Here is an 11,528-nt window from a genome sequence, read left to right as displayed (position 1 = left end):
ATTATAAAGGTACAAAACAGATATTAGTACTTCATTAGGTTGGTAAATTAACATTATATCAGTTAATGAAATACGTTATTTTACCGTAAATTTAACAGATTTTTTTTTTTTACGTTGCTACTGTATTTTTTACGGTAAAGTTCTGGCAACCACAGCTGCCGTTTTTTTACCGTAAATTTTACTGGGATTTTTTTTTTTACAGTGTAGTAGCAATTAAGATTCAAGATTCAATTCAGTAACACTTGCAATTAGAGAGCTCTACAAATGAATTTTTACTAGTCATGTTTCCACTGACTTCCATTCATTTTTAATTACAGAGCTCTACAATATAATTCTTACTAGTAACCACTACAGTTAGAGCTCTACAATTCAATTTTTATTAGTAACAATTAGGACAATTAGAGAACTCTATAATTCAGTTCTTACTAGTAAAAAAAAAAACATTAAAGATATGTATACTGTAATTGCAGAGCTCTGTTATTGAATTAGAGAGCTCTGTAACTGCAATCTTACTAGTAACAGCTGAATTATAGAGATCTCTAACTGTAATTGTTACTAGTAAGAATTGAATTGTAGAGCTCTCTTACTAGTAAAAATGCAATTACGACGAGTAATGCTGGGAAAAATTTAAGCTAAAACAGCTTGCCAAAGTGATCATATAATGTATAGCCAAATTATGATGGAAAAATGGATGCTGTGTTAACTGCGTTAAATATTTGATTCAACTGAAAAAATGAATCGCATGAGTTAACATGCTAATTCTGACAGCACTATTTTATATATAATAGATTGTGTCGCATACACCAGCTATGCTGTTGTGTGGGTAGTGAACGGAAAAAGCATCATCCTGCAAGCATCAGCATTTTTTGTGATCTCACACCTGAGATAAACATCAGTAAGCAAATGTACCGTTGCACACAAAGAATAAACAGAACAGGCTTTTACCTCATAATTTTATTACTGGAAAGAACTAATTCAAAATGAATTAACAGTGAACTAACAGAGTAAACTAATATATTTGTAATACTATATTATAGTAGTAATAATATAATGTATGCAATAAGGATGATTTATAGATATCTGTTGTTTTGATAATAACTTGCAGTACATATACTATATGTCTATGTTGTGCATATGTTTTGTAATCTACAGAATAGTATGAAAAGAAGTGAGTTACAAAAAGCTATGTAATGGTTGCAGAATATAAGCATTGTACAACAGGAGCATAACAGGATAAGACAACTTATAAAAAGGTCTGAAAAGACTTTTTACATCGCAACCCTTGGTAGAGGGCAAAAGTTTTCGCCACCTCCATATATTTTTGCCCATATTACCAGAACTTGAAGCAAAACTGATCTCTAACTATGAATGACTTGTTGGGTGATCACAGCGCCAGAACGAGCACGAGTCTTGATTTCTCGAGACATCTGACACCAGGCGCAAGGATAACAGAAGCAGAGAGTGCAAAAGTCATCGCAGCATGAACCCTGAGGAAGAAAGAAAAGAGTTCCAATAATACAAAAAATGAATTTATAATAAAATCCTTGGCTCGACAAACAGTTTTGTCTTTCCTATTGAAACAGGAAGTTAGGGTGGGGCATATCAAAGGGAGTGTCCCATTTTACAACATTTACAGCATTTAGTTACATCCCAGCCGTGACCTTTGCTGCTTGATAGACAGATACAGGTGGTATGAGGACATCCTCATTCTACAGAGTAGAGATGTGCGGATCAGCTCTAATGTCAACTCTAAGATCAACTCTAAGCATGATATGATATATATCGAAATACGTTCAGCCCAAGTAAAGGCTGGATATAGGCTTTATTAATTCACTGTCATACATACATCACTTCACAGGTGTTACATATCACATACCCAACTACTTCACTAAAACGCTTTCCCACACGGTATTCTTTCCTTCCTTTTATTTTGTTTTCAGTTCTCCTTTTTTGGCTTTTATTCACATATAAACATTTATCAGCGAACATGAACGTAAGCTCAACCGAACCTGAATGACAGACAAGATCAAACCTCCACAAGCTCAAGCGTGCTTGTGTCATTCAGGTTTGGTTGAGCTTTTGTTTATGTCCGCTGATCAAAGCATTCATGAAGCTACACTCTCAAAGTAGTCATGCACTGAGAAATAAGTCAAAGTTCAGATGGATCAGCTTCCTGATGGGTGTTCACATGGTTTGATATTAAAGTCATTGTATAATTCAATCATTACCAAAGGTTTATGGTGCCTCTGACAAAGATAAGATGCTTAAATGGGTTTACTGTGTTTACACAGAGTTTCATGTGGCCATGGCCTACATCCATAAAGGAGTTTTTAATCCTTTTTAGTAAGCTTTCGTTTGTTATGAAATGACTGCCACATCTATTTAACTTTTACCAGGAAGCATCTTCATTAACATCTGTTCTTCAGTTCTGCATTACAATTGAAACTGCATCATACAAACGGGGAAATGAAAACTTGCATGTGGCTTTCAAATTCAAGTAGTTAATGGAAACTGTTCATTGCGTAATTGTTCCTTTTAATTAGCGGACGGATTCAAGAACATTTTAGCAATTGGAATAAAATATGAAAAATGTCATCCTTGACATGTTGTTTCAAATCTGTATGACTTTCTTTTTTCTTATTTTTTATTTTTACAGGAAACCCAAAAGAAGATATTTTGAAAAATGTGTATTTTTGTTCATACAATTAAAGTTTTGGACCAGTGTTGTTCTGGATCCACATTTTGTATCTTATTTTCACAGAACCCTCAGGTGCTCTTCGTCATTTATGACTGAAAAAAATTCTGTTTCGAAATGTTAAAAATCACAGCTTCATCGGAATGGTACGAAACTTGGTGACATTTATGGCATTTGGAGTGTGAACACACACAAAAATTGAGGGCATGATTCGCGCATGCTAGGTAGTCGTAAAAAAAAATATTAATGCTGGTGTTCTTCGGTCAAAAATGACTGACCATAGGAAATGAATGGGAAATTGACAAAAACAAAAATTTAATGAATTTTTGTCTGTACAATCTACAATTCAGCCACAATTCTGAAAAAAGTACACAGCAGTAAAGGGGTGACACTCTAAAACATCAAGAGTGTGATTTAGACACACCTACTCACACCTACTCACACACACGCACACACACACACACTTACACACACACACACACACACCCTATAAACCACTGTCTGTAATACAGAGCAAAGTTTTGATAATATGTGAAATCCATTCAATAATTCAGTAATAATGCAGGAAAAGCTCATAGCTTTGAAGGAGTGACACTCTAAAACATCAAGAGTGGAATAAACACACCCATTCTCACGCAAACACACACAAACACACACATGATACCCCTTTGGTACAATATAAAATAATACAAAAATCTTCGTTTTTAATTTTTTAAAAATTGTAGCTTCATCAGTATGGGCTGAAACTTGGTGATTTTTATGTAAATTGGTACACGAACACACACACAAAAAAAAATTGAGGTAAGTGGTCGTAAAAACACTTGTGTTCTTCGGTCAAAAATGATCGACCATAGGAAATTAATGGGAAATCAACAAAAACACAGAAATTCTAAGAATTTTGGTGTGTACAATCTACAAATCGGCCACAATTCTGAAAAAAAGTACACAAAGGGGTGACACTCTAAAACATCAAGAGTGTGATATAGACGCACCCACTCACACACACACACTTACACACACATTATACACACACACTTATGAACTGTGTATTTGGAAGTACAGGCTTGTTCCTTCGCATCATTCTGAGCATTTTTTTTTTTTTGCATGTGGCATTTTTTATGAATTCTAAATCAAAAATGGGTAACAAAATGCTTCCTTGCGTTCTCTTTCTAACACAATGTTTAGGTTTGACTGTAATCATAAATCAAAAACTAACACTTCAAATCAATATTTCTTACAAAAATATATCTAAAACTTGATAAGAAATAGTCTTTGAGATTGTCTAAATATATATTCATATCCTCAACCTAAAAAAATTAGGTAAATATGTCCAAAAACAACTAGGGAATTCACAAGCCTCTCCATGGACAGCTGTACAAGCATCTATGTGACAAACTCGGTCTCTGTGGCTCCCTCCGATCGCCACCTGAAGGCACCCTCACCCGAATACTAATGGACTACATTTCCCATACTCCATACCTGGACTGATTACACACACACCTGATCCATATCACCTGGACTATAGAGGGTATGCATCGACGTCACTTTCCCGCCGAAAGTGCGCTCCCTCAGCTGGACTGAGTGGCAAAAGAAGCTGCTGCGTGACTGGATTTAATAGAGGAAACTGCGAAAACGCGAGTAAAACTGACGAATTACACTAAAGGTTGGAATTGAATGTGTTCCTTACAACTTGTCAAATAAACCTAATCCATGGATATTGCATACAGCCAGGAATCGTGTTTCCTGACATTTATATGTGCCTGATTTCGACAGCGGGGAGACACATAAAGCAAATCTGCATGTGAATATTTTATATAACTACAATATAGGTAGGTTTAAATCTGCGTAATCACTTTTATATCGTCATATTGTCCAGCCTTAAAACATATATAGTTTTATAGTATAGTTTTTGTCAGTGTTGTTTATTTAAAAACACCCAATTATGCAGAATATAAGATGGAAAATATTTAATTGATGAGTTGTCAACATAATATATAACAATACAATATATACGGTATGATTTTACCTCAAAATCCAACAATTTGACACAAAATGATTACTGCAAATCCATGTTTATCTGCTGAAGTCAAGTTGTTTCTGTGAATTACAGTGATCCATTTGCTTCTTTTTTTCTGTAGCTTTCGGCGGTCTTTAAATATATACCTCAGGGTTTGTGTCAAAGCTATTTGTACAGTCAATCACAAAGCTCTTTCCCGTTTTGGATGTGTTTTGTGTGTTTTTCAGGACATTCACGCTAAAAACCAATTCTGCCGCTCAGTCTTTTGCCACTCAGTGGACGTGACCGCAGTTGTAATGGTCGACGGTGACGTCACGTGCATACCCTCTATAAAAGACTCACACTCACACCCATGCTTCGCGAAGTCTTGTTTTGCCCCGGCTGACATTTCTGAGCATTTATTCCTGTGTATTGATTCCCTGTGTATGACCATTGACTGCCTGTTACCTCCGTATTCTGCCCTCTGCCTGCCTTGTGATATCTTTGCCTGTTTCCTGGATAACCCTCTCTTGCCTGCCGCCTGCCCTGACTGTTTGCCTGGAACTGTTACTGAGTACGTTTTGCCTCTGACACTGCTTTTGCTGGTATTTGACCCCTGCCTGTACGACCACGATTGTTCAATAAAGCTGCATATGGATCTCCCCGAGTCTGCCGCCTTGTTACAATCTAGTGGTTACACCATGGTATTACACATTTTTCTTTTTATACTCTCACCAGATGGCGCTAAAAAATTAAAAATATATATATTTTAAAGGCCTAGACTCTATTTTAACCTAAAATACTGCATTAAAGGGTTAGTTCACCCAAAAATGAAAATTATGTCATTAATGACTCACCCTCATGTCGTTCCAAACCCGTAAGACCTTCGTTCATCTTCGGAACACAGTTTAAGATATTTTAGATTTAGTCCGAGAGCTTTCTGTCCCTCCATTGAAAATGTATGTACGGTAGACTGTCCATGTCCAGAAAGGTAATAAAAACATCATCAAAGTAGTCCATGTGACATCAGAGGGTTAGTTAGAATTTGCTGAAGCATCGAAAATACATTTTGGTCCAAACAGAACAAAAACTATGACTTTATTCAGCATTGTCTTCTCTTCCGGAATCCTTTCCATTGAATTGATTCCATTGAATTGATTCCATTGAATCCTTTCATCTGTTGGCGTTGGTAATGCACTTTTTACGTCGCCGTGGTTGTTTTTGGCGATTAGGACATCTGTGACATTTTGAAGCATCGAAAATACATAACAAAAACAACGACTTTATTCAGCATTGTATTCTCTTCCGGGTCTGTTGTCAATCCGCGTTCACGACTCCGCTTCTTCTTCTTCTTCTTTCCTGTTTTACGGCGGTTGGCATCCAGCTTATTGGTGCATTACCGCCCCCTTCTGCTCCGGAGTGTGGTTCAGGACTCCGCAGTGACGCTGCTGACGTGTTATCTAGTGCGCCCGAGCTTCGTTTACAGTCTGAGGGAGACGCATGCTGTATTCAAGCTATTCTACATTGTTTGTATTTTGGTATTGCTATATTTTTTTAAATGGTGCGTAAGTGTGCATGTCGTGGATGTCCTAATCACCAAAAACAACCACGGCGATGTAAAAGTGCATTACCAACGCCGACAGATGAAAGGATTCAATGGAATCAGTTCAATGGAATTAATTCAATGGAAAGGATTCCGGAAGAGAAGACAATGCTGAATAAAGTCGTAGTTTTTGTTATTTTTGGACCAAAATGTATTTTCGATGCTTCAAAAACTTCTAACTAACCCACTGATGTCACATGGACTACTTTGATGATGTTTTATTACCTTTCTGGACATGGACAGTATACCGTACAAACATTTTCAATGGAGGGACAGAAAGCTCTCGGACTAAATCTAAAATATCTTAAACTGTGTTCCGAAGATGAACGGAGGTCTTACGGGTTTGGAACGACATGAGGGTGAGTCATTAATGACATAATTTTCATTTTTGGGTGAACTAACCCAAAATATTAAAAAATAAAATTTTTGTATTATTTTCAATGGGACAAATTGATCATAGTTATTGCATAAATATTGATTAGTATCATGAAATTCTCTCAAAAAACAAATTAAAAAAGTAAAAATATTATTGAACAAAAATAAATTACATTGGTTTTGCTGAGGGAGAAAAAAAAATTTAGGGCTCCAGTCACTTTTGACCGTGAAGAGCACCAGTGTGACTCCCAAATGAGGAGCACCTGAGGGTTAAAAAAAATACAATATCAACATTGACCAGTTGAACAATACAACTGGATAATATAAAATTGCATAAATTATTCTTGAACTGAACAAAGTATTTAAAGAGGGAAGGTTACATTAAAGACATACATTTTAACATTATTAGACGTTAAATTTATTTTGATGTTAAACTACAGTAATTAATTATTTAGTACTCCTCTTTGTTGCCATCTCTGTTTGAAACCTGCAATTGCAGTTATTTGCGGAATTATCATCTTTACGTGGGTTGTGTATCGGCACAACATCGGTGTTAGTCACCACATCGGTGTGGATACTGTACTTCGGAGTCACAGATTGTAGTCTTGGAAGTATGACCAAAATAAGAATTTTCACCAGAAAATGTCATCTGAACAAGCAAGTAATATGCTTGCCACTTTTGTTCTGACCAACTGAGGAAAAAAGCTTTACAACAAATTGCGCTGCCAATGTTGATTAAATCTAATGATCGCTTAGCTCGGATCACGTCAAACTGTGCAAATTATTATTATTCTTTGTTCTCAAATCATTAATGTTAATAACATCAGCATTGTGCGACTATGTATTTAGTGTGTATTAGCGTTACCTGTAGATTTCAATTTCTGTATCCACTCCGCAGTCTAAAGTTTTTTGCTTTCGACTATGGGTGAATCTCCAGTTGTCACTGATGAATGTCATTTGGACCTTTTTGGATTACAATCCACCATCGCAATGACAAGTTTAATTATTGCAGCTGCTGTGAGAACAGGCTGTAAATGATACGGCACCTGCAGCATCCTCACATGCCGTATAGCCAACTAGCTGGGACTGCTTCTTTATGTAAACGGATGTGACGTAATGACGCAAAGACGAACGGCTGCATGCTTGAATTTCCCGCGGAAACAAACCACCATCCAGATTAGAAAACATTATTTCGAGCTTACCATTATGAATCAGGCTAAGATAAGGAGATTTGAACATTGGCTGGTTATGTACTTGCTTAAAAATTGATTTCAGATCATTTTTAACCACAAAAGGTTACGGACAGCAGCTTTAACATCAAAATTTAGCATCTAATAATGTTAAAATGTGTGTTTGTAGTGTAACCTTAGTCCTTTAAATATGTTGTTCAGTTGTCAAGTTCAAGAAAAATGTATGCAATTTTATATTATCCTGTTGTATTGTTCAACTGGTCGAAGTTGATATGGGATTTAGAAAATGATTAGTAATACATAAAACAATAAATTTTAGTAAGAGTAATTATTACAGTAATGTAATTACACTGTTGAAGATGTAATAATTAACTGGTACTTAATTACTTTTTTATACCATCTTACCCAAGACTGCATACGTGTTATACAAGTCATAAACATGACACAAGCAACATGAGGGTGAATAAATGATGGCAGATTTTTTTTTTTATTATTTCTTGGTGAACTATCCCTCTTGTAGCTAAACGCCTAAGCCATAAATGCAATGTGACTAATCCTCTCTGAAGAGCAAAAGCCAATATAAAGGAGTAAATATGGTTACTAAGTTGATTGCAGAAACATTTACTTTTTCAGAACACATTGCTACTTTTACTTACACAAAGTTTTACTAATTTTGTTTGTTGTGAGAAAAAAAAAACACACAAAAAAAAAACAGGAAGTTGTAAGCGGTTAACATATCTTCTCATTTCCTCTTTGCGAGCTTTAGCAACATCCTATTGGTCTTTCTTCTATAAATCACCCTTACCTTAAATACATGTGTTTGTGTTTGTGTAAACTCACATGAATGTTGTATTGTTCTCTCATCTTCTGGCGGAGACAGCAGGAGACCACCATGCAGCAGTCCAGCAATGGCATGCAGAAACACCAACCAAACTGAGACACAGTCTGACACTGCATGCACGGGAAACACCACAGGGCACAGCAACCTGAAGTGCACATGTGGGTTGATTTAGATCTGGCCTGCACTAAAGCACTATGACCTACATGTTTGTCCAAAGCTGAGGTTGAAAAATGCTGCAAACACGGTTACCTCCTCTACCTGAATACAAATTTGATATCTTTCAATAAAAGTATCAAAGCAACATTTAATAAACTATATATATATATATATATATATATATATATATATATATATATATAAGCATTAATATTAAATGTACATATTTTTTCACTAGAAACAGGAACAGAAAGCATGCATGTAAAAAAAGTAGTAGGCGTAAAGGAGTAGTAGGCCTACATCAACACTGTTTCTTGATTTTTTAATTAGTTTAATTAGTGCTTTGAGAGAGCAAGGCGTGCCTGATTTTTCAGAAATTTTCAGTGCTTCCCTTGAACTCTGCAATCTAATCTCATCCTGTTTTAATGTTGCATAATCATTCAAACAAGCTTTGGGATATAAAGGGGAACAGAAAGTTCAAGAGTAAGTAGGTGACTTACAAGTTCCCATATCAGAACAGCAGTCACAAATGCCTGTAGTCCAGGTGCCAGAAGAGACATGCTGGGTTGTCACAATCGTAGTAGTTGATTGTGCCATGACTGCAAAGAAAGAACAGAAGGGGATAGAGAGAAAGAGAGGGATAATGAGAAGAGGGTGATGATTGTAAAGAGTAGCTAATGAGTCACACTTTATTCATTAAAATATCTAACAACTTGTTTAGGGTTGCAGAGACACATTTTTTCTCAAATCCTTTGGGGGCTCTCATTTCACTCATGTCTTTCACACCCTATTTCCTGTAAAATAAGCCAGTTATAAACAACCTTCAAAGTTTTACAGATTTGTAGGCGAGAGATAACTTAACAGTTCCTTTTTACAAGAATGGAAAATGGCTATGAATGGAAAATAGCTATTTGAAACTATTTTCCGTGAATGGAAAATAGCGATTTGGAGAATCTGATAAAATACAGAACATTCTGAAAAAAATAGGCTATTCTCTTTTTACAAGTTGGCTATAATGCGATCATATTTCAGATTGTGTGCTTATTGTGAACGTAAAAGTTTTCTGATTAAAACAACATAGACATGTGCTCAGGGATGATTATGAAAAAGTATCTAATTGCGCATTTAACACGAGATCATTTGACTCTTATTACGCAGTTACTCGATAAACACGTTTAATTGTTTAAGAGGAATCTAATTAAACATTCGATATATTAGTAAAAAAAAGTGTCATATACCTTACTTTCAGTCTTGAGAAGTGTTGCGCTGGTGGTCTTCAGGGAAATGAAACCTAAGAAAGCTCTTGGTCGCAAATGAGAGCGATAAATCGTTTGCCTTTGTTATCTACTCACCACAGAGAAGGCGTGTCGAATTTTATTGAATTCTTGTTAGTAGTTCTGTGGAATAAGTTTTTGATTGAGGCATTGTTGAATTTAACACTGCCACACATTGCTAATAATAATAATAATAATAAAACAATTTAAAGAGTAAAAACAGTTTACAATTATACATTTTATTGGTGAACAAGATTTCACCAAGTACAACAAGTTACTAAATTAACATCTTTGCTGATCTTGGAACAACATTCCAATCAACTAATCAGATTTGAGAGAAAGGTTTACAGTTTATGTCGTTTAGGCTTACAACCTGGGTTAGGTGCTTCTGCATCAGTGTTAGTCACCTGTCATTTCCTGATTTTAGGGACAGGTTATAGGGTTGGGTATAGGGATGTGGTTGGAACTACATTTTCAGACAGGAATGTTGTTCTAGGATCAACAAAATATGTTGATTCAGGAATATGTCTTACTTGACAAGATCCTGGTGACTATATTTTAGTACAGATATATAAATCCAATAAAGGTGTAATATTGAATTTTACAGTCTAACGTTTGAATTTGTCATGAAAAACTTACTGACTGAAGGAAATCTCGTGTCACCTGCTGCGTCACACGTACCAGCAGCGCGAGCCTTGACTTACCTCGTGGTTTTACTAAAATAAATTAGATTAAATAATCAACTATCACAAGTCTCAGAAAAAAAGAGAAAGAATGGCTAAACATTCAAAGGCGAGGTGGCCTAGTGATCAAACTGGAGATCTGCACTTGAGGAAAAAGGTTGAGTTTAGCCCAAATGATGTTCAATCCAATTCATCTCTCTGTTTAGTTCATTTCCTGACCACTGTGTACAATACAAAATTCCAAAAATTAAAATATGTAGTCTAGTGATCCAGCCCCAAGTGAGCATAAATAACCCTCATGTTTTGTTTGCTTTACTGTAAGTAAAATCACATCACATCAGTCACAATCAAAACTTTATATTAAAAAACACACCCTACCTACAAAATACATTAATACCACTAGAAGGCTGTACAATTTTCTTTCTCTGATTCACTTATTATTCTCTCTGATTATGTGTTTAGGCTTACACTACACCTGACACCTCATTTTATTAGAAGTGGAACAATGAAAAGAGTCCAGTGATACCGAGCTTAATGGAGCAGTTGCTTTTATTCTTTTTTTCTTTTCACGAGAAGGGCCACAAAAGCACAAATCATTTGTTTTCATCTTACTCTATTTTTTCTCCACACATATACTTTATATACTTTGTGGTAGCCTATGTTTAACCAAAACCACTATGTGTCACTATGTTTGGTAAGGACTATGTACCACAAG

The 11,528-nt window shown here is 35.7% G+C and overlaps 1 protein-coding gene across 2 annotated transcripts; it reads right to left on the bottom strand.

Annotated features, from left to right (window-relative positions):
- Window positions 1–936: 936 nt before the first annotated feature.
- ponzr1 (plac8 onzin related protein 1) lies at window positions 937–10,251 on the bottom strand. Of its 2 annotated transcripts, none has more exons than XM_048185809.1 (4): window positions 10,095–10,251; window positions 9,357–9,455; window positions 8,700–8,845; window positions 937–1,487 (listed from the first exon to the last, which is right to left on the bottom strand). In XM_048185809.1, the coding sequence occupies exons 2-4, from the start codon at window positions 9,451–9,453 to the stop codon at window positions 1,359–1,361; spliced, it is 372 nt and encodes a 123-aa protein (XP_048041766.1). In that variant the 5' UTR covers window positions 9,454–9,455; window positions 10,095–10,251; the 3' UTR covers window positions 937–1,358. The 2 variants fall into 2 exon arrangements, with proteins under 2 accessions (XP_048041766.1, XP_048041767.1); XM_048185810.1 differs by having other exon boundaries at window positions 10,100–10,239.
- Window positions 10,252–11,528: the final 1,277 nt, after the last annotated feature.

Source organism: Megalobrama amblycephala, linkage group LG3 (genome assembly GCF_018812025.1).
Source record: "Megalobrama amblycephala isolate DHTTF-2021 linkage group LG3, ASM1881202v1, whole genome shotgun sequence".
NCBI lineage: Eukaryota > Metazoa > Chordata > Actinopteri > Cypriniformes > Xenocyprididae > Megalobrama > Megalobrama amblycephala.
Note: the sequence above shows the minus strand (reverse complement) of the source record. Positions and strands in the feature narration are given on the sequence as shown.

Excerpts from the sequence above, each read along its gene's own strand:
- ponzr1 (XM_048185809.1), bottom strand. The coding sequence starts at position 9,453 with ATGGCACAATCAACTACTACGATTGTGACAACCCAGCATGTCTCTTCT. Across the intron at positions 8,846-9,356 it reads CTGTTCTGATATGGGAACTT|GTTGCTGTGCCCTGTGGTGT; the intron begins GTAAGTCACCTA and ends TGTGCACTTCAG. Across the intron at positions 1,488-8,699 it reads GAGAACAATACAACATTCAT|GGTTCATGCTGCGATGACTT; the intron begins GTGAGTTTACAC and ends TTTCTTCCTCAG.